The sequence below is a fragment of the Bufo gargarizans genome, chromosome 3 (genome assembly GCF_014858855.1).
Source record: "Bufo gargarizans isolate SCDJY-AF-19 chromosome 3, ASM1485885v1, whole genome shotgun sequence".
Classification (NCBI taxonomy): domain Eukaryota; kingdom Metazoa; phylum Chordata; class Amphibia; order Anura; family Bufonidae; genus Bufo; species Bufo gargarizans.
In genome coordinates this window covers 589,196,448-589,222,031 of record NC_058082.1, presented here as the reverse complement: position 1 = coordinate 589,222,031, position 25,584 = coordinate 589,196,448, and the positions used below count along the sequence as shown (strand labels likewise).

At 44.4% G+C, this 25,584-nt stretch overlaps 1 protein-coding gene across 1 annotated transcript in view; it reads right to left on the bottom strand.

Annotated features, from left to right (window-relative positions):
* Positions 1-535: 535 nt before the first annotated feature.
* KCNJ6 (potassium inwardly rectifying channel subfamily J member 6) overlaps positions 536-25,584 on the bottom strand; it is a 42,305-nt gene continuing 17,256 nt past the window's right edge. The window contains exon 2 of the mRNA XM_044287650.1: positions 536-861. Within this exon, the coding sequence (XP_044143585.1) occupies positions 536-861 (326 nt within the window). The remainder of the gene's footprint in view (positions 862-25,584) is intronic.

Here is a 25,584-nt window from a genome sequence, read left to right as displayed (position 1 = left end):
AAGAATACATGGAAATTCTCTATATTCTATCAGATGTACATGGGGAAAGAAAAAATATTTTTCTGTGATGTAAAAATTAGAAGGAAGAAGTAACTTTTTTTTTTTTTGCATCATCTTATTCCTAGAATTCGGAGCCTACATTAATGACGCATCTATGTACATGAAGTCATTCCTTTGTACATGCTGGGTTTATTAACAATTTGTAATCATATATAAGGCATATGTACAGTGTACCTATGAGCGGATAGAATTTTTTTTTCCTGGCCGTAAGCTAATGTTTTTGTTTTCTGTGGGATGTAGGATCCCACATCATCCCGAGGAAGTTGAGAACCAGCAATATCTGGCATCACTTGGCTTGTTTACAAGCCCCATAATCAAGAGCATGTGCATTGGATTTAACAATTCCTTGTAACTGGACCTGTGAAGGTTGTCCTGACCAGAGATTGGGGTAACCAAGCTCTCCTCTATGTGTCGAAGTATAATCACACCTGGGGTGTGTAGACCTTAAATATCAGAGACCCCAGATATAATGGCTTTAAACCTTTGACTCGTTTTCTATGTTGGCCACATCTCCGTTCCTTTCTGGCTGATCCTCTGGGTTCTTCTCTCCGTTTTCGTTGACCAATTCCGGATGCTGGTTGAGTTTGCTGGACACGGACCAGCTCAGTGGCATTTCCGCCCTGCTGATAATCTCGGCCAGGTCTTTGGCGCTGCAGGTCGGCGTGTTGGTCTCATAGGTGTCGTGAAAGCTGTTGTAGTCCACTTCGTAAAACCCGTCCTCTAGGGTGAGGACTGGCGTGAATCGATGGCCCCACAGGATCTCCGATGTGACATAAGAGCTTCGGGCTTGACAGGTCATACCTATGGGGTTACATAAAAATATAAGGATTTTACAAAACATACACAGAGGGGTTGCCATTTAAAAAAAAAAAAAAGATAAATATCAATATCAATGAAAAAAAAAAACATGGAAGAATGGTGGAAATATATGTAAAAATATATTTTTAAAATCTAACATTTTATTTTATTTGACTATCATGCCATCAGGATGAAGCAAAGATTTTTTTTCTTCACATGAGCGTCTATGCTATCACTTGATGAGAGATTTGTATGACCTACAAAGAAGAGTGGAGGAAGCGCAATGACAACTGTTTTAGGCACATTTGGGGCCAAGAAAACTACTTGTCACTTTTTGAACTAATGACCTGACAAACCAACTATATTAAAAAGCATTTGTGAGCTGGATCAACTCTACTGCCTGGTAGGGTTGATCCTGCTGATTAAAATGACACTTGTCAAAAGTATTGCAGCATTCCTGAAAGGGGTGGGGCTCGGTGCACCTGAGCTCCTCATGTTCCTAGTACTGGCCCCACTCCTCAGTGCACTGAAGCTCTCATAAGCATAAATAATTATGTAGATTTTCATAACACAGGTATCATTTTATTCGGCAACATCAACCCTACCTGGCAGTATGCCTAGTTTAATAGGGTTGATTCTGCTGATAGGTGATTGTTAACTGTTGACAATATATGTAATATAGACATGCGTAATATCATACAGTCAATTTTCCTTAACCCCTTAAGGACCGAGGACGTACCGGTACGCCCTATTTCCCGAGTCCTTAAGGACCGAGGACGTACCGGTACGTCCTGACTTAAAATCTGAATTCCGGCGCCGCGGGGGTTAATCGAAACGGGATTTCGGCTGAAATCATTCAGCCGGCATCCCGTAACAACGCAGGGGGGGGTCATTGGACCCCCCCGTATCGGCGATCGCAGAAAACCGCAGGTCAATTCAGACCTGCGGTTTTCTGCGTTTCCGGTCCATTCGGGTGTCCTGTGACCCGATGAACCGGAAAAAGACTGCGATCGGTGGCGTAATTTTACACCACCAATCGCAGTCCGAGGATTTGAGGAGGCGGTGCTGGCCCTGGTGCTGAACGCCGCTGTCCAGGGTGCTGATTGGTGCAGGGGAGAGAGGCGCGAGATTCAAACTTCCTGCGCTCCTCTCTCCCCTCCTCTTCCTGTCCAGCACCCTGACCGTGCAGCATCGTCCAGCACCAGCTCCTGTGTCCCCCTAAATCGGCATCCATCACCCTCCTGCACCCATCGCCACCCAGGTAGGTTAGGGTCAGTGAGGGAGAGGCACCTTTAGGCAGGGATAGAAGGGAAAAGTTAGAAAAAAAAAAAAAAAAAAGCACATTTATTCCAAACTTTTTTGTTTCAACTTTCAGACCCCAGACCCCCCCTGCCACTTGCCCCCCCCCCGCATTCTACTCTAGGGGGGCATCAGGGGGCTTGAAAGGGTACATGGTGTAAATAAACCAGTCCAGCAAAATCTGCCTTCCAAAAACCATATGACGTTCCCCTTCTTCTATGTCCTGCCGTTTAGCCAAATAGTAGTTTACCACCACATATGGGGTGTTTCTGCAAACTACAGAATCAGGGCAACCCATTTTGAGTGTTGTTTGGCAGTTAACCCTTGTTTTACTCCTGGAAAAAACTGATTATATTGGAAAATTTTCCAAAAAATATAAATTTCAAAATTGTTTCTCCATCTGCCATTAACTCTTGTGGAACACCTAAAGGGTTAACAAAGTTTGTAAACCCAGTTTTGAATACCTTGAGGGGTGTACTTTCTTAGATGGAGTCACTTTTTTGAAATTTCTATTCTAGGGGTGCAACAGGGGGCTTCAAATGGGACATGGTATAAACAAAACCAGTCCTGCAAAATCTGCCTTCCAAAACCCATATGGTGTTCCCCTCCTTCTATGTGCTCCCGTTCGGCCAAACAGTAGTTTACGACCACATATGGGGTGTTTTTGCAAACTACAGAATCAGGGCAACCCATTTTGAGTGTTGTTTGGCAGTTAACCCTTGTTTTACTCCTGGAAAAAAAAATTTATATTGGAAAATTTTCAAAAAAATAGAAATTTCAAAATTGTTTCTCCATCTGCCATTAACTCTTGTGGAACACCTAAAAGGTTAACAAAGTTTGTAAACCCAGTTTTGAATACCTTGAGGGGTGTACTTTCTTAGATGGAGTCACTTTTTTGAAATTTCTATTCTAGGGGTGCAACAGGGGGCTTCAAATGGGACATGGTATAAACAAAACCAGTCCTGCAAAATTTGCCTTCCAAAACCCATATGGTGTTCCCCTCCTTCTATGTGCTAACGTTCGGCCAAACAGTAGTTTACGACCACATATGGGGTGTTTCTGCAAACTACAGAATCAGGGCAACCCATTTTGAGTGTTGTTTGGCAGTTAACCCTTGTTTTACTCCTGGAAAAAATTGATTATATTGGAAAATTTTCCAAAAAATAGAAATTTCAAAATTGTTTCTCCATCTGCCATTAACTCTTGTGGAAGACCTAAAGGGTTAATAAAGTTTGAAAAAACAGTTTTGAATACCTTGAGGGGTGTAGTTTCTAGAATGGGGTCATTTTTGGGAGGTTTCTATTATCTAAGCCTCACAATATGACTTCAAACCTGAACTGGTCCATAAAAAGTGGGATTTTGAAGATTTCTAAAAAATTTCAAAATTTGCTTCTAAACTTCTAAGCCTTGTAACATCCCCAAAAAATAAAATATCATTCCCAAAATGCTACAAACATGAAGTAGACATATGGGGAATGTAAAGTCATCACAATTTTTGGGGGTATTACTATGTATTACAGAAGTAGAGAAACTGAAACTTTGAAATTTGCTAATTTTTCAAAATTTTGGGTAAAAAATGTATTTTTTTATGCAAAAAAATTAACTTTTTTGACCCAATTTTAGCAGTGTCATGAAGTACAATATGTGACGAAAAAACAATCTCAGAACGGCCTGGGTAAGTCGAAGCGTTTTAAAGTTATGAGCACTTAAAGTGACACTGGTCAGATTTGCAAAAAATGGCCTGGTCCTTAAGGTGAAAATGAGCCTGGTCCTTAAGGGGTTAAAGGGGTTGTCTATTTTCACTCACTTTTTATGTTACTTTGATTTAAAATGAATAGGGGGCACAGAAACAACAGCCAAGGGCACTCACTTTAATGAATACTTAGGCCTCTTGCAGATGAGCGTGTCCGGATTAGGTCCGGATGCGTCACAGTGCATTGCGGCAAACCCGCACGAGTAGGTACGCAATTGCAGTCAGTTTTGACAGCCATTGCGTTCCGTTGTTCAGTTTTTATTGCGCGGGTGCAACGTGTTTTGCACGTGCATGAAAAAAAACGACTGTGGTACCCAGACCCGAACTTCTTCACAGAAGTTCAGGTTTGGGTTTAAGGTTGTGTAGATTGTATTATTTTGCCTTACACCATGGTTATAAGGGAAAATAATAGCATTCTGAATACAGAATGCATAGTACAATAGGGCTGGAGGGGTTAAAAAAAAATACAAAATAATTTAACTCACCTTAATCCACTTGTTCGCGCAGCCGGCATCTCTTCTGTCTTCATCTGTGAGGAAAAGGACCTTTGATGACGTCACTACGTTCATCACATGGTCATTCACATGATCCATCACCATGGTGATGGATCATGTGATGAGCGTAGTGACGTCACCACAGGTCCTTTACCCAGGTCCTGAAGAAAGAAGACAGAAGAGATGCCGGCTGCGAGTACAAGTGGATTAAGGTGAGTTAAAATATTTGTTTTTTTTTTAACCCCCCCAGCCCTATTTTACTATGCATTCTGTATTAAGAATGCTATTATAAAATAATAATGATCGGGTCCCCATCCCGATCGTCACCTAGCAACCGTGTGTGAAAATTGCACCGCAACCACACTTGCTTGCGGATGCTTGCGATTTTCAAGCAACCCTATTCATTTCTATGGGGCCTGCGTTACGTGAAAAACGCACAAAGAGGAGCATGCTGTGAAGATACGAGATGTGCAGCACCTGAAACTACGGATACTGGAAGCCTGTGCTAGCATTTCTCCTGCGGTGTTGCTATCAGTGTGTGAAGAGTGGGAGAAGACGGTTGCATTGACAATCCAACACAATGGGCAGCACATTGAACACATTTTATAAGTGGTCAGCAACTTGTAAATAACTCATGAAAGAATAAAGTTACATTAAAACCAAGCACACCATTGTTTTTCTTGTGAAATTCCCAATAAGTATGATGTGTCACATGACTCTCTTCCTATTGAAAAAACAAAAGTTGGATTCAAAATGCCTGACTTCAAAATGGCCACCATGGTCACCACCCATCTTGAAAAGTTTCCCCCCCCTCACATATACTAATTTGCCACAAACAGAAAGTTAATATCACCAACCATTCCCATTTTATTAAGGTGTATCCATATAAATGGCCCACCCTGTAGATTATGTTGCATTGTAGTACATGCAGTGGGACCTTTAGGTCACATGGCTGTGTTGTTTAGGTCCTCAAGACAGTAATAGTGTTTTGGAGAGAATTCTATTATATAGCATGGTGGCTTTCGGATGCAAAGAGTTTGGCTGTGCCCAACAGATATGGAGCTGAGGAAGTCTAGTGTCAGATGCCATGATTGGTGGGTGGCTACATAGTGATTGGCCTGGACCATTAGGAGAATGCACAAGCATGCCACCTTTCTCACATGTGGTGTGGCGAGATATATTAAGAATAGCCCTTACTGCCAAGATTTGCTGTTGTTGTAGTGGGGCACTGGCTCACCACCAGTAGTGGCGCCTAGTGTTGTACTCTCAGAAGACATAGGAGTTATAGCCAAAATGAGTGAGAAATGGACTGGTGCTATGAGTGTTTAGTTGCAAAAGCAACAGCCCTAAAATTAGGGTAGCTGCCAGAAGAACTCAATGATCTCTGCTCAACAGACCACATGTAGGTGCACCTCTGTCCTACACCTGCAGGGCTGAGCTACACATCACACATTACGCCACTTGCCCATCTTACACTTGTACTAGATGTCACCATAATAGGTTCCTTTTAGATAAAGACATTTGGCAATCCCCTTATGACCATGAAGGCTCCAGAACAGGTTAAGGGACATATGAGTTTTCTGGTTGGGTGGCCAGTGCTTTGTCTTGACAAGATTAAAGCATCACCAGTTGAGGAAGTCCCGCGTTGCCATAGTCCAGGGTTTATTCTATGTATTATCCCATTCTGCATTATTACCCCATAGCATCTGGCTCACACAGTAGATGGTGGCCTCTCCAGCCAGAATGCTGCAGTCGGTTTTTAGTTGCAGTCAGGCATTTTAGTACAACCTGTTCCATTTGTAAGCTCTTGTAAAATAACATTTCCAAGCTGATTTTATATTTTTTTTAGACGGAGCATAAAGCTAGAGCGATGCAAACTGCAGACACAAAACCCACGGACAAACAGCTTGTCTTACCTCCCACAGACCTGCCATCTGATCACACAACTTCATGTTGCTCTAAACCCCAAATATCATCCTGTTCTCCCTTAGCATTATCCAAGAACACTAATGGTCAATGTTATATTGACCAAAAGTGGAGAAGGGCCTGGTGTTTCTTTCTCCCACCACCCTATTTTGTGACTCTTTGGCCAATCCTCCCCCCGTTTGATAATAATGCAGTTTCTTTCGAGAGGGGAGACCTGCAACGTAAATGGGACTAACCAGGGCTGGGACCTCTCTCCAAAGATCCCACAGGGTAATACCTCTAAGATACATACACTTAAAGAGAAGCTTCATAAGGTTGTTGCATAAATACTAATTCTCTAATACAATGGTTAATTCACTTGCCGTGCTTGTCCTACAGTTTTGTGATTATACATTAGTCGTCTGCATCATCAGGAAGAGTAAAGACAAATTCTGAATAATTTAGGGCTTCTTTAGATCATCTTCATGTTGTCCCCATGGTACAGGCTTTTTAATTATTTGAGATGCTACATCAGTGCCAAAAGGTCAGTTTTAGAAGGTGGCAAAATGGGCAATTGGCCGGGCCACCATTTCCTTGGGGCCTTCAAGTCCTCTCTGCATAGTGCTTTCCGGGCACAGTCCTCTGTCTCCTGCTCTACACTGATCTATATGACAGGTGCAAGCAAGGAAGGGGAAGCTGAATGGGATAATCTCGAGACAGGCTGATCATGTTCAGCTTTCTGTTACAGCAAGAGTTGGCTGGAGCTTAAAGGAGGAAACAAGCCCTCCACTTTCCGAGACCCCCAGGGAATTTACCATTAATTTCCTCACTACCCTAGACTGCCAAGGACTTTACCATTAATCATTTCACAACTATAAACCATCAAGCACTGTAACATTCACTTCTTTACTACCGTAGAACTAAAGGGACTTTACAATTTATTCATTTTATGCTCTAGACCACCAAGAACTTTACCATTAATCCCATCACTTCTCCTAGGCCACCAGGGACTTTGCTATAAATTCCTTATTCCTTCATTACTCTAGATTGCCAATGACTTTACCAATAATTCCTTCGCTACTCTAGACCACCAAGGACTTTACCAATTGTTCCTTCATTATTCTTGACCACCAGGGACTTTACTATTTATCACTTGTACTCTAGACCATCATTTGTTTCTATCCTAGATCATCGAGAACTTTACCAGTAATTGCTTTGCTTTGCTAGACCATGAAGGACTATGCCAATAATCTCTTCACTACTCTAGACTACCAGGAACTTTACCATTAATCCCTTCACTACTCTACACCATTAGGGACTATACTAATAATTCCTTCATTATCCTAGACCACCAGGGTCTTTCTGATTAATCACTTCACTACTCAGGTTTTATTTTTGCTACCCTGGACCATCAAGGACTTTACCAGTAATACCTTTGCTACGCTAAACTATCGGGGACTTTACCATACATCTCTTCACTACTATAGACCGCTACAGACTTTCACCATTAATTCCTTCACTATTCTAGACCATCAAAAATCGTAACATTTATTCCTTCATTACTCTAGACCACTAGGGGCTTTTCTGATATGCTAGAGTAGACCATCAAGGACCTTACCATTTGTTCCTTTGCAGCCCTAGACCACCTGAACAATCGACCTATTCACTGTTATTTAGATAGAGGTAATGTTATTTGGCCTTTGAATGGCAGTATTGTTTAGGGGCGCTATAATGAATACTGTATGGTGGTGGTATAAAGACATTGTTATGGCATTATTATTTGGGCATCAACTGGCTATATTGTATGGAAAACGTATTTGGTATTGTTTAGCAATATCCTTGTTGCTGTATTAAGGTACAGAGTGCACATTTCTATAACGAGCGGAAGGCTCCTACTCTGCTTCTGGACCATTTTTAGTATAAATGCCCCATTTTAGTGATGTTCAGGGGGGGGGAGTTACAAGGGCACAAAGGGAACGTCCTAATAACCTATAGCACAAGCAGAAAATATTGAGCATACGTCTGCCTGTGATCAGCAGATACACACCAGATGGGGGTCTTGGAGGTTGGCATTTGGCAGGAATATCCCACTGGCCCATCAGCCATCTCTTCTCAGATTGGTTAAATATATTCATGGAAAATGTTTAAGTATGAAAACGTCTGGTTCCTGAAATGAAATGTTGTTCCCTTTTCAGTCAGGTCAGATCGATGACGACCCTCACTAATGATCATTGATTACCGCGTCTCACCATGAGCATGTTTTGACGTCTTTTCAACCTCATAATTTGCTGTGGCGATCGATGCGCTCCCTCGTTGCTCCTGCTCCATCTTGGGATGAGGGGGAAGTCGTTTTTATCCAAGCGCTGCCCACAAAGCGTTCACCTTCTGGATTTGATATAATAGGCACATTCGCTATTATATTGCGGACCCGTCAGATCTTGTGAGAGCTTATTAGAAGAACTTACCGATCCGAAGTGAGGCCGATTGCGGAACGGAGCATGGTATAGCAGTTACTGGATGATAGCATTATATAGACATTTATTTATGCTTCTTCCATTAGACTGGAAAATCTCCAACAGCATGCAGCAGGATGAAATGTAGTGGTCATGTTTCAGAGTTTGTATAGGACTAAAAAAAAGTGGTGCCTTTCTTCCCAAAACAGCGCCACACTTACTCACACGTTGTGTGTTGTATTGCATCTCAACCCAATTCACTGCTTTGGAGCTGCAATACCACATACAACCTATAAGACGGGTGTGGCGCTGTTTGTGGCAGATAACAGCCACGTTTTTGGTCACAAACGCTACCACCAGTTACTTCTTTAGGCCCCTTTAAGACGAGTGAGTTCCACAATCAGGACTCGCAGCGTGGGTATGCAGCAGCACCCGTCCTGCCCTTCCAGTACTGACGGGGTCACATAGCATTATATTGATTTGTGATGTTATGTAACCCTTAGAGGTCTGGAATGCATTGAACAACATTATGTTAGTGTTAGGGCTCATGCACACGACCGTATGTATTTTGCGGTCCGTGCAAAATACGGATGACTTCCCTGTGTATTCCGTATTTTGCGGAACGGAACAGCTGGCCCCTAATAGAACAGTCCTCTCCTTGTCTGTAATGCGGACAATAATAGGACATGTTCTATTTTTTTGCAGAACGGAAATACTGACATAAGAGAACAGAATGCACACGGAGTAACTTCCTTTTTTTTTGCGGACCCATTAAAATGAATAGTTTCGCATACGGTCCGCAACAAAAATGGAACGGACACGGAAAGAAAATACGTTCGTGTGCACGAGCCCTTATCCACATAAGCAGCCTCGCATGTGCAGCCATCCTCCATAAATTTTTATGGAACGTCCAAAAATAGCTGAGTGAGCTCGCCTGGTTGTTTTTAGAACCCCTATAAAAATGAATGGCGAGCATGGTGTGCACTGTTCTTCATTTTCGGGGGCCTGTTCTGGAGATATTCGTGGTATACGCTAGTGATATGCCAGAAAACTCTGAGATCAAACAATCCCTATTTTTACATACTTTTTTTCCCTGCTGTTTGTAAGTCCTATAGAGAATTCTATGGGAAAAAATGCTGTGAAAAAAATGCCATAACTAAAGCTAAAACCCCCCACAAAACAACAAAAATTGCAAAAAAAAATACAAAAACCAAGAACATCTTATTTGCATTAAGCAAGTATGGCCGCAGCATTTTAAAAAATAAAAAAATCTTATAAAAACACGAAAAGGGACGAAAAAACTCTGTAAAATTGTGTGTGTGAATCCAGCCTTATAGGAATGATGATTCCATCCTCTCCAGCTGGCTGCTGTCAATCACTATCATTCAGGGGTGGCGATGTGGCGTTCACACTGGGGCCCTGGTGTCTCAGTTTATTCTGCCACATAAGAAGACAACAGCTGGGGGCCATTACACATTTTATGTTGGGGCTCAGGAGCTTGGAGTTACGCCTGCGCTGTATAAACACTTGGAAGAATTCTCGGAAATGTAAACGAATAAGGAGAAATGTTCGGTGATTGCGGGAAAAAGATGGACGTGTGTGAACTCCTCTCCTGTATGAGGCTAATTACATGTTATCACTGACACGTGTGAGGAAAACGATGTTACTTTGTATCATCTTCATAGAAAATTCTAGAATGTATGACATCACTGATGGAGACGCTCAGTATTGCGGGTATAAGCAGAACAAGCCTTTGGCGTTACTATGAAATATGTCAAATGAACAGCGGCCTCGTGTCCTTCTGTAATAACTATGGCAAAAATAGGAGCTGAATCCATAGCGCCTTAGGGTCTGTCACAAAATATCAGAGTTATATACCGCCATCAACAATATCTGGGCCCTGTACCTCCATCTTGTGCCATATTAAGTAGTTCTTATCAAGCACAGTGACCAGCACCTACCTTAGGGGTACACCTCTTGGAATGGGAACATCAGCCACCCCTGCTGTAGGGGCATATAGACATCCCAAGGGTTGCAAATACCACAAATCTTAATAGTAATTGTAAAGCGGTACTATTTTGACACTGTATGCACTGTCCATAGATGGCTTTTTATATGGAGATATTATTTGGTCTCTGCATGATGGTATTGTTTGTTCTCTGTATGTTGGTATTGTTTGTTCCCTGTGTGGCACACCGTGCAGGAGTGCTTGGCCTGTGTTCTGGGGACTCCGAGTTCCCCTTATTCAAACAAATAACTGTCCCTTCTCTCCCTCTTCCCCCACATCCAAAACCAGACCACCGCCATAAACTTCTTAGACCCTGACCCAGAGGTGACAACGATCAGGACACTTTATATAAACATGCCTGTATAGTGGACAGCTTCAAAGGGGTTTATTACTTTATGAAAGGGGCACGCTTCTGGAGCATGGGGGCAAGCTGCTCTCCATGCCTCGCTGTCATTGGGAAAATCCCAAAATCTTACACCGGTCATAACTCGAAAATACAGCTCAATTGAGATTATTGAGGTACGCCATTTTAACGGTCAGGAGGTGACGGTGCCACACATACCAAAAACCACCCACTTATGTTAAATCCTGGCTCAGGAAATCAGTTCTTCTGATGTGTTTGGTGCCCCTTTGACACCAAAACTGAGAGCTGAAAAATGAGCCCACAATTATCGGGCGGGCAGTCTCCTGTGTAGAGTTATGGGCAGAAATCCATTTTAGACCAGATTTCAGCGTGACTGACCGGTCATAAAAGTCACAGCCAACCCATATGTCACACCCTAAGGTGGGTTTACAGACTGCCTGGACCAATTCTTATAAATTGGACAGAGCAGATTGTACCGGGTTCCCCATTTTGAGGCCAATCTGATTGAATGAGGCTCCGTGTCTTTCCGTCTTGCCTCAGGACCTGATAGCTGCAAGTCTCCGTGTGAGTAAAGCAGGCGTCAGTTTTCTTTCATCCTTTTTTTTTTTAAAACTGTTCTGTGTATATTTGTATGCTTCTGTTTTTTTACATCTTTAAATTTTTATTAAAACCAATTATTTAACCTAGCACGGGCAATATTTTTTAAGGCAATTAAAGTTCCTAATTTTCAGCTACCTGTTTGCTATAAAATACAAATCTCAGAAGTTTATTAGTTGTTAGAAGGAACCGGCAACAATTTGGTCTCCCGTGCAATCTGGTAGATTGTAGGAAGCAGGGTGATCAAAGTCGATAGTGTGTGTAGTGTCAGTACTTGTCCCGATTGACCGCTGGGACCTGATCCCGGTCCGATCAGGTACTGCGACCTGGGGAATCGGGCAAGATCCTGACACCCTGTACGTTGTGAAGGGGGAAGATATGTGTCTCCTAGAATGGTGCGGGAAACCTATTAGAGGAGAGGTATGATTTGCTGTGTTCTCCCCACGATTACCGGGCCTGAGGTGAGGCCAGGTGCGATAATCACTTGGGGATAAAGCAATCCTCAGAGTGGGAGAGGAAATTGAAGAGGAAGCCTGCAGAGGGCCTGTGTGGCTCCAGCCAGGAGGGCTGGGCGGCCACAAGGCTGAGGAAGCCTGAGTTTGGGGGGGACCAAGTGACGCCTGAAGAAGAGAGGTGTCTCACGGTCAGGAGGACTGCTGGACCATATCTCCCCCCCCAAGGTATTTCGCTGCTTCCACCAGAAGACTGGTGGGTTGCACTGATCACAGCTAGGAGGCTGTCTGACCGAAGCCGAATACCACAGTGTGAACACTGACCTAGAGGTGAGTTAGGGAGACCTCTGTATAGTGAGCGCCTAGCCGGGCAAACGTTTATTGTTTTGTGTTGATGTAACACGTGAGGTGAAGCTGTGACTTCATGGTCAAACTTGGAAGTGTGATGTGCTGTGTGACAAATAAAGCTCTGTTTCAGCTGGAAAACCTCCTGTTTGATGAGAATTCTGTCATTGCCAACCCCTGAGAGAGAGCAATGCCTTAGGCTGGGTTCAGACCTGAGCGTACTGAACGTACGCTCTGTATGCGCGATTGTACAGGCGTTTGCAATCAGGCATACAGAGACAACCGAACGCCCATTGTCGCGCGTTCCCGCTGAAGTCTATGTACGGGAACGCGCGACAAGAAGCCCCAAAGAAGCTCCTGTACTTCTTGGGGCGTCGGGCGTTTTACAGCGCGATCGTACGCGCTGTAAAACGCTCAGGTGAGAACCATTCCCATTAGGGAAGCATTGGTTCTTGCCTGTTGAGCGTTTTACAGCGTGTAGGAACGCGCTGTAAAACGCTCAGGTCTGAACCCAGCCTTACAGTTGGTACTATTTGGTCCATGTCTGCTGGTATTATTTGTTATATGCTGATATTATTTGTTTCCTGTATGCTGGTGTTATTTGGGCCCTGTATGCTGGTGTTATTTGGGCCCTGTATGCTGGTGTTATTTGGGCCCTGTATGCTGGTGTTATTTGGGCTCTGTATGCTGGTGTTATTTGGGCCCTGTATGCTGGTGTTATTTGGGCCCTGTATGCTGGTGTTATTTGGGCCCTGTATGCTGGTGTTATTTGGGCCCTGTATGCTGGTGTTATTTGGGCTCTGTATGCTGGTGTTATTTGGGCCCTGTATGCTGGTGTTATTTGGGCCCTGTATGCTGGTGTTATTTGGGCCCTGTATGCTGGTGTTATTTGGGCCCTGTATGCTGGTGTTATTTGGGCCCTGTATGCTGGTGTTATTTGGGCCCTGTATGCTGGTGTTATTTGGGCCCTGTATGCTGGTGTTATTTGGGCCTGTATGCTGGTGTTATTTGGGCCCTGTATGCTGGTGTTATTTGGGCCCTGTATGCTGGTGTTATTTGGGCCCTGTATGCTGGTGTTATTTGGGCCCTGTATGCTGGTGTTATTTGGGCCCTGTATGCTGGTGTTATTTGGGCCCTGTATGCTGGTGTTATTTGGGCTCTGTATGCTGGTGTTATTTGGGCACTGTATGCTGGTGTTATTTGGGCCCTGTATGCTGGTGTTATTTGGGCCCTGTATGCTGGTGTTATTTGGGCCCTGTATGCTGGTGTTATTTGGGCCCTGTATGCTGGTGTTATTTGGGCCCTGTATGCTGGTGTTATTTGGGCCCTGTATGCTGGTGTTATTTGGGCCCTGTATGCTGGTGTTATTTGGGCTCTGTATGCTGGTGTTATTTGGGCCCTGTATGCTGGTGTTATTTGGGCCCTGTATGCTGGTGTTATTTGGGCTCTGTATGCTGGTGTTATTTGGGCTCTGTATGCTGGTGTTATTTGGGCCCTGTATGCTGGTGTTATTTGGGCCCTGTATGCTGGTGTTATTTGGGCTCTGTATGCTGGTGTTATTTGGGCCCTGTATGCTGGTGTTATTTGGGCCCTGTATGCTGGTGTTATTTGGACCCTGTATGCTGGTGTTATTTGGGCTCTGTATGCTGGTGTTATTTGGACCCTGTATGCTGGTGTTATTTGGGCCCTGTATGCTGGTGTTATTTGGGCACTGTATGCTGGTGTTATTTGGGCACTGTATGCTGGTGTTATTTGGGCACTGTATGCTGGTGTTATTTGGGCCCTGTATGCTGGTGTTATTTGGGCCCTGTATGCTGGTGTTATTTGGGCCCTGTATGCTGGTGTTATTTGGGCCCTGTATGCTGGTGTTATTTGGGCCCTGTATGCTGGTGTTATTTGGGCCCTGTATGCTGGTGTTATTTGGGCCCTGTATGCTGGTGTTATTTGGGCTCTGTATGCTGGTGTTATTTGGGCTCTGTATGCTGGTGTTATTTGGGCCCTGTATGCTGGTGTTATTTGGGCCCTGTATGCTGGTGTTATTTGGGCCCTGTATGCTGGTGTTATTTGGGCCCTGTATGCTGGTGTTATTTGGGCCCTGTATGCTGGTGTTATTTAAGCTCTGTATGCTGGTGTTATTTGGGCCCTGTATGCTGGTGTTATTTGGGCTCTGTATGCTGGTGTTATTTGGGCTCTGTATGCTGGTGTTATTTGGGCTCTGTATGCTGGTGTTATTTGGGCTCTGTATGCTGGTGTTATTTGTTGTATGCTGATATTATTTGGGCCCTGTATGCTGGTGTTATTTGGGCCCTGTATGCTGGTGTTATTTGGGCCCTGTATGCTGGTGTTATTTGGGCTCTGTATGCTGGTGTTATTTGTTGTATGCTGATATTATTTGGGCTCTGTATGCTGGTGTTATTTGGGCCCTGTATGCTGGTGTTATTTGGGCCCTGTATGCTGGTGTTATTTGGGCCCTGTATGCTGGTGTTATTTGGACACTGTATGCTGGTGTTATTTGTTGTATGCTGATATTATTTGGGCACTGTATGCTGGTGTTATTTGGGCCCTGTATGCTGGTGTTATTTGGGCACTGTATGCTGGTGTTATTTGGGCTCTGTATGCTGGTGTTATTTGGGCTCTGTATGCTGGTGTTATTTTTTGTATGCTGATATTATTTGGGCCCTGTATGCTGGTGTTATTTAAGCTCTGTATGCTGGTGTTATTTGGGCCCTGTATGCTGGTGTTATTTGGGCCCTGTATGCTGGTGTTATTTGGGCTCTGTATGCTGGTGTTATTTGGGCTCTGTATGCTGGTGTTATTTGGGCTCTGTATGCTGGTGTTATTTGGGCCCTGTATGCTGGTGTTATTTGGACCCTGTATGCTGGTGTTATTTGGACCCTGTATGCTGGTGTTATTTGGACCCTGTATGCTGGTGTTATTTGGACCCTGTATGCTGGTGTTATTTGGGCCCTGTATGCTGGTGTTATTTGGCCCCTGTATGCTGGTGTTATTTGGGCTCTGTATGCTGGTGTTATTTGGGCCCTGTATGCTGGTGTTATTTGGGCTCTGTATGCTGGTGTTATTTGGGCTCTGTATGCTGGTGTTATTTGTTGTATGCTGATATTATTTGGGCACTGTATGCTGGTGTTATTTGGGCTCTGTATGCTGGTGTTATTTGGGCTCTGTATGCTGGTGTTATTTGTTGTATGCTGATATTATTTGGGCACTGTATGCTGGTGTTATTTGGGCCCTGTATGCTGGTATTATTTGGACACTGTATGCTGGTGTTATTTGTTGTATGCTGATATTATTTGGGCACTGTATGCTGGTGTTATTTGGGCCCTGTATGCTGGTATTATTTGGGCCCTGTATGCTGGTGTTATTTGGGCACTGTATGCTGGTGTTATTTGGGCCCTGTATGCTGGTGTTATTTGGGCCCTATATGCTGGTGTTATTTGGGCCCTGTATGCTGGTGTTATTTGGGCCCTATATGCTGGTGTTATTTGGGCCCTGTATGCTGGTGTTATTTGGGCCCTGTATGCTGGTGTTATTTGGGCCCTGTATGCTGGTGTTATTTGGGCCCTGTATGCTGGTGTTATTTGGGCCCTTTCATAACATGAAATTCGGTCATCTCTACACGTATTATTTGTTTCTTGTATGCTGGTATTATTGGTTATCTGTTAATATTATTTGTTATAGGTTTGTATTATTTGGTCCCTGTATGCTGGTATCTTTTGGTCTTTGTATGTTGGTATTATTTGGTGCAAGCAGTGGCGGATCCAGGGCGGGGGGGCAACGGGGCAATTGCCCCCCCCCCCGAGCTGGCGGCGGTGGCGGCGGGGCACAGGGAGATGAGCGCTTCCATTGTGGAAGCGCTCATCTCCAGTCATCTGTATCGCTGTCCTCAGGACAGCGATACAGATGCCTGTGCTGCGGCAGGGGAGGGAGAGGTGTGTCCCTTTCCCTTCCTCTGATAGGCTGCCGGCCTAGTACCTGCAGCCTATCAGAGGCCGGCGCAGGCAGCGCGATGAAGTCATCGCGCCGCCTGAGCCATACAGCGCGGGACACAGGCCGGAAGAGGCCTGCATCGCATCGCTGACATGTAGGTAAGTATGTGTTTGTTTTTTTTTTTAAATATATACAATACTTTTACTGGCAGGAAGGGGGGGGCTGTTAATACGGGAAGGGGGGGCTGCTAATACTGGCACAGGGGGGGGCTGTTAATACTGGCACGGGGGGGGCTGTTAATACTGGCACAGGGGGGGCTGTTAATACTGGCACGGGGGGGGCTGTTAATACTGGCACGGGGGGGCTGTTAATACTGGCACGGGGGGGCTGTTAATACTAGTACGGGGGGGGCTGTTAATACTGGCACGGGGGGGGGGGCTGTTAATACTGGCACGGGGGGGGGGGGCTGTTAATACTGGCACGGGGGGGGGGGCTGTTAATACTGGCACGGGGGGGGGGGCTGTTAATACTGGCACGGGGGGGGGGCTGTTAATACTGGCACGGGGGGGGCTGTTAATACTGGCACGGGGGGGGGGCTGTTAATACTGGCACGGGGGGGGGCTGTTAATACTGGCACGGGGGGGGGCTGTTAATACTGGCACGGGGGGGCTGTTAATACTGGCACGGGGGGGCTGTTAATACTGGCACGGGGGGGCTGTTAATACTGGCACAGGGGGGGCCTGTTTTTAATACTGGCACATGGGGGGGCTGTTTTTAATACTGGCACATGGGGGGCTGTTATTAATACTGGCACATGGGGGGGCTGTTAATACTGGCACATGATTGGGGGCACTATAGGGGCATCGACTGAGGCCACAAAGAAGGGGTATTTTATATGGAGGGCTCTGTACAGTACAATTTTATAATGGGGAAGGGGGGAGAGGAGTACTATGGGGTCATCTACGGGGGGCACTAAGAAGGGGTATTTTATACTTGCAAATTATGGTGGACACTGATGGCTTCTACTGGAGCATTTTATACTGGTACATTATGGGGGGCACTAGGAGGAAGGAGGGTGTGGAGCACTATGGGGGCATTTACTGGGGGCACTATATAGAGGTATTTATACTGGCACATTATGGGGGCACTATGGGGACATAAGCTCAACTGGGGGCATTACAAGGGGGTATCTTTTGCACTGTCACATTATAAGGAGAATTATTTCTATGGGGGGGCATTATGGTGGGCTTTATTACTCCCCCATTGTATGACCCCCTAGTAGCAGCACCAGCCTCTCTCTGCTCTGCTATCCCTCTGTCCCTTCTCCAAATGCTTATCATGAAATCTTTCTCATTAGGATAAAACACAACATCAGCTCCGCCGAGCACCCGGCCAAAGTGTTGAAGTGGCGTCCGAGATCCCCAAGGGTCAAGCCAAGTAACTGTAAGTGTTCATGTGAAATATGTTTATGTTATACACATATAGCCTACACTGTGCCCCACAATGTACAGTATACCTCTACACTGTGCCCCACAATATACAGTATACCTCTACACTGTGCCACACAATATACAGTATACCTCTATACTGTGCCTCAATATACAGTATACCTCTACACTGTGCCCCACAATATACAGTATACCTCTACACTGTGCCCCACAATATACAGTATACCTCTATACTGTGCCTCACAATATACAGTATACCTATACACTGTGCCCCACAATGTACAGTATACCTCTACACTGTGCCCCACAATATACAGTATACCTCTACACTGTGCCACACAATATACAGTATACCTCTATACTGTGCCTCACAATATACAGTATACCTCTACACTGTGCCCCACAATATACAGTATACCTCTACACTGTGCCACACAATATACAGTATACCGCTACACTGTGCCACACAATATACAGTATACCTCTACACTGTGCCTCACAATATACAGTATACCTCTACACTGTGCCACACAATATACAGTATACCGCTACACTGTGCCACACAATATACAGTATACCTCTACACTGTGCCTCACAATATACAGTATACCGCTACACTGTGCCCCACAATATACAGTATACCTCTACACTGTGCCACACAATATACAGTATACCGCTACACTGTGCCACACAATATACAGTATACCTCTACACTGTGCCTCACAATATACAGTATACCGCTACACTGTGTAGTCTGTTCTATAAGTACCATTGTTTTGTGGCGGCGGACAGAAAATAATCTGGAAGTGCCCCTCCCGAGACCAGGCTCTTGATCCGCCACTGGGTGCAAGGATACACTACTGTATAAGACAATTAGCTTCACTGACACAGAAATATTTGTAACCTGCTCCCTATTAACAGTTATCTCCTTTTTTTATTTTTATTATTTTTATTATGTTTTAACAAGTATTCAAGTGAAAAACAATACAAGGCATTGTGTTGGAAAGGCGGTATGGTACAACCCACTGTCTAATAGGCACGGTGGTGCAGAAAGTGAGAGGGTTGTCACTGTTGGTTATTTCGTCTCATATATCTCTGTTGGTAACTGTTTGTGGGTCAATTTCTTCTGACATGTGGTTAAGGAAAGAGATTGAATTGCGATAGGTAACCCATGGTACCCAAAGTGTTGTGAATCTACTCTGGGTATGTTGAGTTAAGGCGACAATCTCTTCAATACTGTATATTTGGTTCACTTTATGCAACCATTGGGGTATTGTGGGGCAAGTTGTCGTTCTCCACAACAGGGGGATTAGGAGTTTAGCGGCTGCCGGTAGGAATGGAAGGAGGGATTTACTTTGCACATTTTGTTTCTCTTCATTCCAACCTAAGAATATCAAGGTAGGCAAAGGTATCGTTTTCAATGAACAGATGTTCTTGGTAATCTCCAAGACGGAGTTCCAGAACGCTGTTAGTTTCGAGCAGGACCACCAAATGTGTAAGTATGTCCCTCTTTCTGAATTACATCTCCAACAAGTGTCAGGAATAGATGAATACCAAGTATTAGTTTTAACTGGGGTTAAATATTATCTGGACAGTATCTTGTAAGAATTTTCTTGTATTCTTATACAGGAAGATGGTCCATGGGAACTTTTGTAGATGTTTGAGATTGCGATGGGTGATAGATTAATTCCTAAGTCTCTTTCCCAGAGGCCTATGTAGGCTCGTTTTGGCGGGACCAATAGAGTTAGGAGAAGATTGTAAAGTTTCGATAATACCTTGACCGGTGTGTTGCGTTGTGCCATCAGGGTTTCTAGTTGTGTCAGTTGTCTGTCTAATTGTCCATGTGATATATAGGAGTGAAGTGCCATTTTGAGTCTGTTATATTCTAGGAAGTTTAGTGGTTTCTCTTTTGTTAAATTATTTATGTCGGCTAGAGACTTCACTGTTCCATTTTCCATAATGTTTTCTAGTGGTATGTCTGTGGAGTGTAAACGGCCTGGGAAATCCAGGTGTCGTGGTGCAGTGTACAGTTTCGGGAGTCTCTCACTGTAGCTAGCGGAGCGGGGAGTGGGCCGGTAGGAGATGCGATGCCTGTACTTTCCATATGTGTTCTACTTTTTGAGTTAGGACGTTCTTAAAGGTTAGTGTGTCTAAGTAGTCAGTAGGTGCTACCGGCAATGTCTTCAGGGGTATCGGGGAGGAAAGTTACTCTAGTGCTACATTTAGTTTGTCTGTTGTAGGTCTAGCCCAGTGAATTATCCTAGAAAGTACTGCTGCCTTATGGTACAAGGATAGATCTGTTACCCCCAGGCCACCTAGCTGTTTGGGTAGTGTTAGTATCGAAAAGCTTAGTCTGGGTTGTTTATTTTTTCAGATGTAGTTTGAGAATAGGGATCTGGCTTTTGTAAAATATGTCTTGGGTATCTTAATCGGTAGCATCTGGAACAGGTAAATTAATGTTGGGAGAATGAGTCCTTTTAATAAGCTTGTTTATCTCTCTTTGTTGGTCCTCCGACAGTCACGGGAGAGGAAGTCTTTGATATCCTGCCGTCTCCTCGTTGTTTGATCATTAGTGTCCTGTGCTCTTAGTTGGTATAGAGATTTGTAATAATGACAGACTGCGTCGGATATACCTTTGGCATTCGTATTACGGAGCCTGAATGGTGTTTTGTTGAGAGTATATACGTGCGTGCTTTGCGCTTCTTTATGTGGGACGTCATTAATTTGGATACTTTGTCACCATGTATGAAAAGTCTGTTTTACCATGACATGTAGATATTAGCTGATTGTACGTTTAATATGTCTCTCAATTGCTGTCGTTTGGTCACTAGTGTTCGAAGGGTGTCTCTAGAGTTAGTTGATTTGTGCGTGAGCTGAAGTTGTTGAATCTCACGATATAGTTTCTTTATCGTTTCTTGCCTAGATTTATTGAGGTGTGAGGCTATTGAGATAAATTCTCCTCTAATAACTGCTTTATTGGCTTCCCAAATTGTAGTAAAGGGTAGTGTTTCATCAATATTCCTATAGAAGTAATCTGTTAAGGCGTTTTCTATGCGGCTTTTATATTGTTGGTTAGAGAGGATGGATTCATTCAGTCTCCAAGTCATCGAGGATTTTGTGATGCCACCGAGTGAAGTGCGTAATAATAGAATTGAGTGGTCTGAATGCACACGGGGTATTATGTTTATTTCTCTAATAGTCAGAAGTGATGGGAGAGGAAGGAATAGGTAATCTATGCGTCCGTATGAATGTTGCACGGGGAAAAGTGAGTGTAATCTCTTTCTGTCAGATATTTCTCCAAGTATCTACTAGAATGTAATGTTTTATGTATCCTGTTGAGCGCCTTCTTAGACAGCATTGAGAGTCCGGTGGACGTGTCCATATGTGGATGTAAAGCTGTATTAAGGTCTTCTCCTAAAAGGAAAGTTCCTTCAATAAATGCTTTGCATTCTCTCATGGTGCGTGCAATCCAGGTGTCTTGATTCTTGTTCGGAGCATATAGGTTTCCTATAGTTACTAATGTGTTGGCTATTATACCTTAAATAAAAATATAACGACCCTGGTCATCAGCGAGAGTATCTTGGTGTTGGAAGGGTACATATTTATTAAGAGCTATTGAGTATGAATGATACCATCGATTTATAGAAGGATTTTTGGAAATTGGGGGACTTGGATTGGATTAGGCGTGTTTCTTGTAATAGCAAGATGTCTGCTTTTAGTTTTTTAAGATATGCCAAGATCTGAGATCTTTTAACGGGTGAATTAAAGCCTCTTACATTGTATGAGACAAAGGTTATGTCTTGTATGTCAGTGTTTATCTGTGAATGTAGTAATCAATAGGTTGTGCTAAGGATGTGGTCTCGGGCGAGGGGACTTATGTGGTAGGAAGGGCAAAAATTGGGTAGTCAAATATAGAGATGAGGTATGTACCATTGTTTGAACGGTCGGTAGTGGATTTATGCATATGGTGCCTAAAAACATAAAAATTTAAACATTGTTTGGTGTTTGTGACATAGTAAAGGGGGTACTGTCAGTCATACCTTTTTTGAGTAACATTAACTAGTAAGAACCTGTAAAAGAAAGTTAAATATGATACTCAACATAAAAGTAGCAGTCTTTAAGGAGATGTGTTTTTGCAGCTCACACTGGGTCCAGACATCTTTGTGAAGTCGAACTTCTTTGGGACCTCTTCTTGGTTCTTTGGTTCTTGGGCCTTTCGACTGTTTCCCATGGCACGGGTAGAGTGGGTATGTCGATAGTCGAATGTGCCATTTCTAGTATTGGTGGCTGGTCCAGTGGGATGTCTAGCTCTGTCGCCACTGCTGCTACTTCTTCTGACGTGCGAGCTGTATAGCGTTTTCCATTGGCCGAGATGGAGATGCCAAATGGGAATAGCCAGCGAACCATTAATTGTTTCTGGCGGAGTGCATCTGTAAGTGGCTTGAGTAATCTTCTTTTTGCCAGTGTAGATGGTGCTAGGTCTTGGATTATTGTTATTTGGCTGTTTATTATGGGAGAGGGAATCTGAAGATCTTGCATTCTGGAGGATTTGTTCTTTTAAGCGAAAGTCCAGTAGTTTGCAGACGATATCTCTGGGGGGTTCAGTAGGTTTGGGTTTTGGTCTCAGAGCTCTGTGTGCTCTTTCAATGATTAGTGACTATTTTTCAGAGTATTCAAGTAGTCCTGAGAATATGTCTGTTAAGGTGTTTGTGATGTCTGTGGCTTCGACGGATTCTGGTATTCCTCTCACTCTCAAGTTATTGCGTCTGTTGCGGTTTTCTAAATCTTCCATAGTGGCATATAACTTGTTGATATGCGCCTCTTGTATTTGGAGGTTTGAGGCGACTGCCGCTGAGTGGCTTATGACAAACGTCTGAGTTTGTTCAAGCGTATCGATCCAGGTGTTGAAGGACTTGCTTGATTTCAGATATGTCTTTAGCAATGGGGGCTAGGGAGGAGGTTAGTAAGTGGGTAAGAAATGCCCTAGAGATTGGTTTGTTATTTTCAGAATATTCACCGCCATCATCACTTGCCTGTTCTGAGTCTGATGCATGGGCGTCTTTTGGCGGTATTGTTTTGGGTGTTGCCACAGTGTTTTGTTTAGGCCTCATGCACACGGCCGTTGTTTCGGTCAGCATCCGAGCTGCGTTTTTTTCCGCTCGGATGCGGACCCATTCACTTCAATTGGGCCGCAAAAGATGCGGACAGCACTCCGTGTGTTGTCCGCATCCGTTGCTCCATTCCGTGGCCCCGCAAAAAAATATAACATGTCCTATTCTTGTCCATTTTGCAGACAAGAATAGGCATTTCTACAATGGGCCGCCCGTTCTGCAAATTGCAGAAGGCACACCGGCGGCTTCCGTTTTTTGCGGATCTGTGGTTTGCTGACCGCAAAAAACATAACGTCGTGTGCATGAGGCCTTTGTATGTAGTAGGGGTCAGATGAGGAGAGTGAGGTAGAAGACAGCTTTGTGGAATCCAGCTAGAAAAATTGGAGCAATGCTCCTTGTTGGGGGTTCAGATGTGAGAGTCTATAATAGACCTGCCGTGTATACGTGTGCAGGTGGGTGTCCTTAGCTGAATTGTAGCCAGAATCTATATGGCTATGGGATCTGTGGGGTGGCTTAGTTTTCAGCCTTGTGGTCTGGCTGGGAGTCTCACCCTCTACTCTTATTATATGTGATAGCCCCAGAGGTGTCTCTTCAGGGGGTCCTTCCCTGTGCTCCGTCACCAGCGCTTTGGTCCGAGGTATAATGCGCTCTCAAGTGCTCTGCCCACCTAGTTGTATTATAACGGTGGGGGCGAATATGGTGGTTGTGCATATGGTGCAGTGTTCCGTGTGCTCTGGTTCCCCCTGCCTGCCCAGACTGAGCTGACCTGCTTCTATGTCGGCAGCTGTGGGCCGTCCCGGCCTTCTCCTCCCGCTACCTCCTGTGACTCGTCTCTGGGCTCCTCTCCTCAGCTCCTTCTTCCAGCTGAACTTTCGGGTCTGGACTGTTCCGGTTTCAGGCAGCCGACAAGCGTGCGGGGTACCGCCAGTACTTGAGGTCGGGGCTTTGGCCGAGTGGTAGGCTGCGACCCAGGTATGCGCCAGGGTCGCTTCCATAGTTGGTGAAAAGCGGCCAGACCCTTCCTCGGCTGCTGTGCCGGTGTTTCTTTTGTAAAATGAGGTTTTGAAAGCCCCGGATGGTAAAAGCTTGGGATGTTTGTTGGAGGAGCAGCGTGTCCTGCGTCCGTTCACTAGCGCGCCGAGCCGCGCCCTTTACCAACTGTTATCATTATCATGTGTCACAAATTTTAAATGGATTTAGGGTGACACAATTGTATTTGATCTACCTAAATATAATTTTGTGTCTGAAAATTCTATTATGTATCACAAAATGTCATTCTGTGACATTTCTTCACAGCACTGTAGTATTCGCCATTTCCGGTAAGCCATATTGAGCACTGCGAGTCCTACAATGCTGTAAAGAAGTATCACCTGCGGTTCTTCAGTGTGTTCACAAAGACTGGATGAAATGCGCGCAGACCGGTGGACACATGGAACACGTCATGTGAAGCACTTTAGGAAATGATGACCCGAACAGGTAATTCTAGCCAAGAATGATATATCACATGATCCCTTTCCCACTGGAAAAACCTGAGCTGTATTCAATATGGCGGATTTACAAATGGTGTCCAAAAACTATTCCACCACCTAATAATGCAGCCGCCCCCTCCCAATTGATACTGTCACACACTTTCTACAAATGACACCAGTTACCGCGTCCAGACTTGTCCTCACCCTGTATTTCCGTCAGACATAATACTATTCTAATTCTCGGACACAGTAATACATTCTGTCAATAAAGCGCCGGGCCGTGCGCTGGACTGAATGCGCGCGCGCCACGGTGACTTATCCCTGGCCAGTATAGTACAGAGCTGGCGTGTGCGTTTGCGGCTCTGTACTATTCTGGCCAGGAAGAAGTCACCATGGCGCATGCGCGGCGGCGTGCACGTTCAGGACAGCGAGCAGCCCGGCCGGGAGAAAAGAAGGCGTCTTCTGCACAAGTGCGGCCACAGGGATTCTGGAGAAGAGCGGTGGCTGTAACCAGGGGAGACCGAATGACAACAATGAGATAAGTGGAGATGAATTTTCTCCTAAAGGGTGGGAATTGGTTAATCAATCAAATATATTTACAAAAATGATCACTGTCAAATGATTAACAGATTCAACAGTGATCATTATGATGGGAATACCCCTTTAAATAGGACTCGTTTTATAGGCTGAGTTCATATCACCGTTTAGCTTTCCATTCTTCTGAGAACAAAATAAAAAAATGGTCTTGTAAAAAAAACTGACCTTGTTGCATCAGTTAAGGCTCATGCACCCGACCGTGGTCTGCAAAATACGAATCCGCAAAAAATACGGATGACGTCTGTGTGCATTCCATATTTTGCATTTGCATTCTGTGTGCAGTCCTATAATTGTCCATAATGGGGACAATAATAGGACGTTCTATTTTTTTTTTTGGCGGAGCGGACATATGGAAACAGAATGCACACGGAGTAACTTCCTTTTTCTTTGCAGACCCATTAAAATAAATGGCTCCGCATACGGTCTGCAAAAAAAGCCAGAACGGACACAGAACAAAAATACGTTTGTGTGCATGAGCCCTTAGGC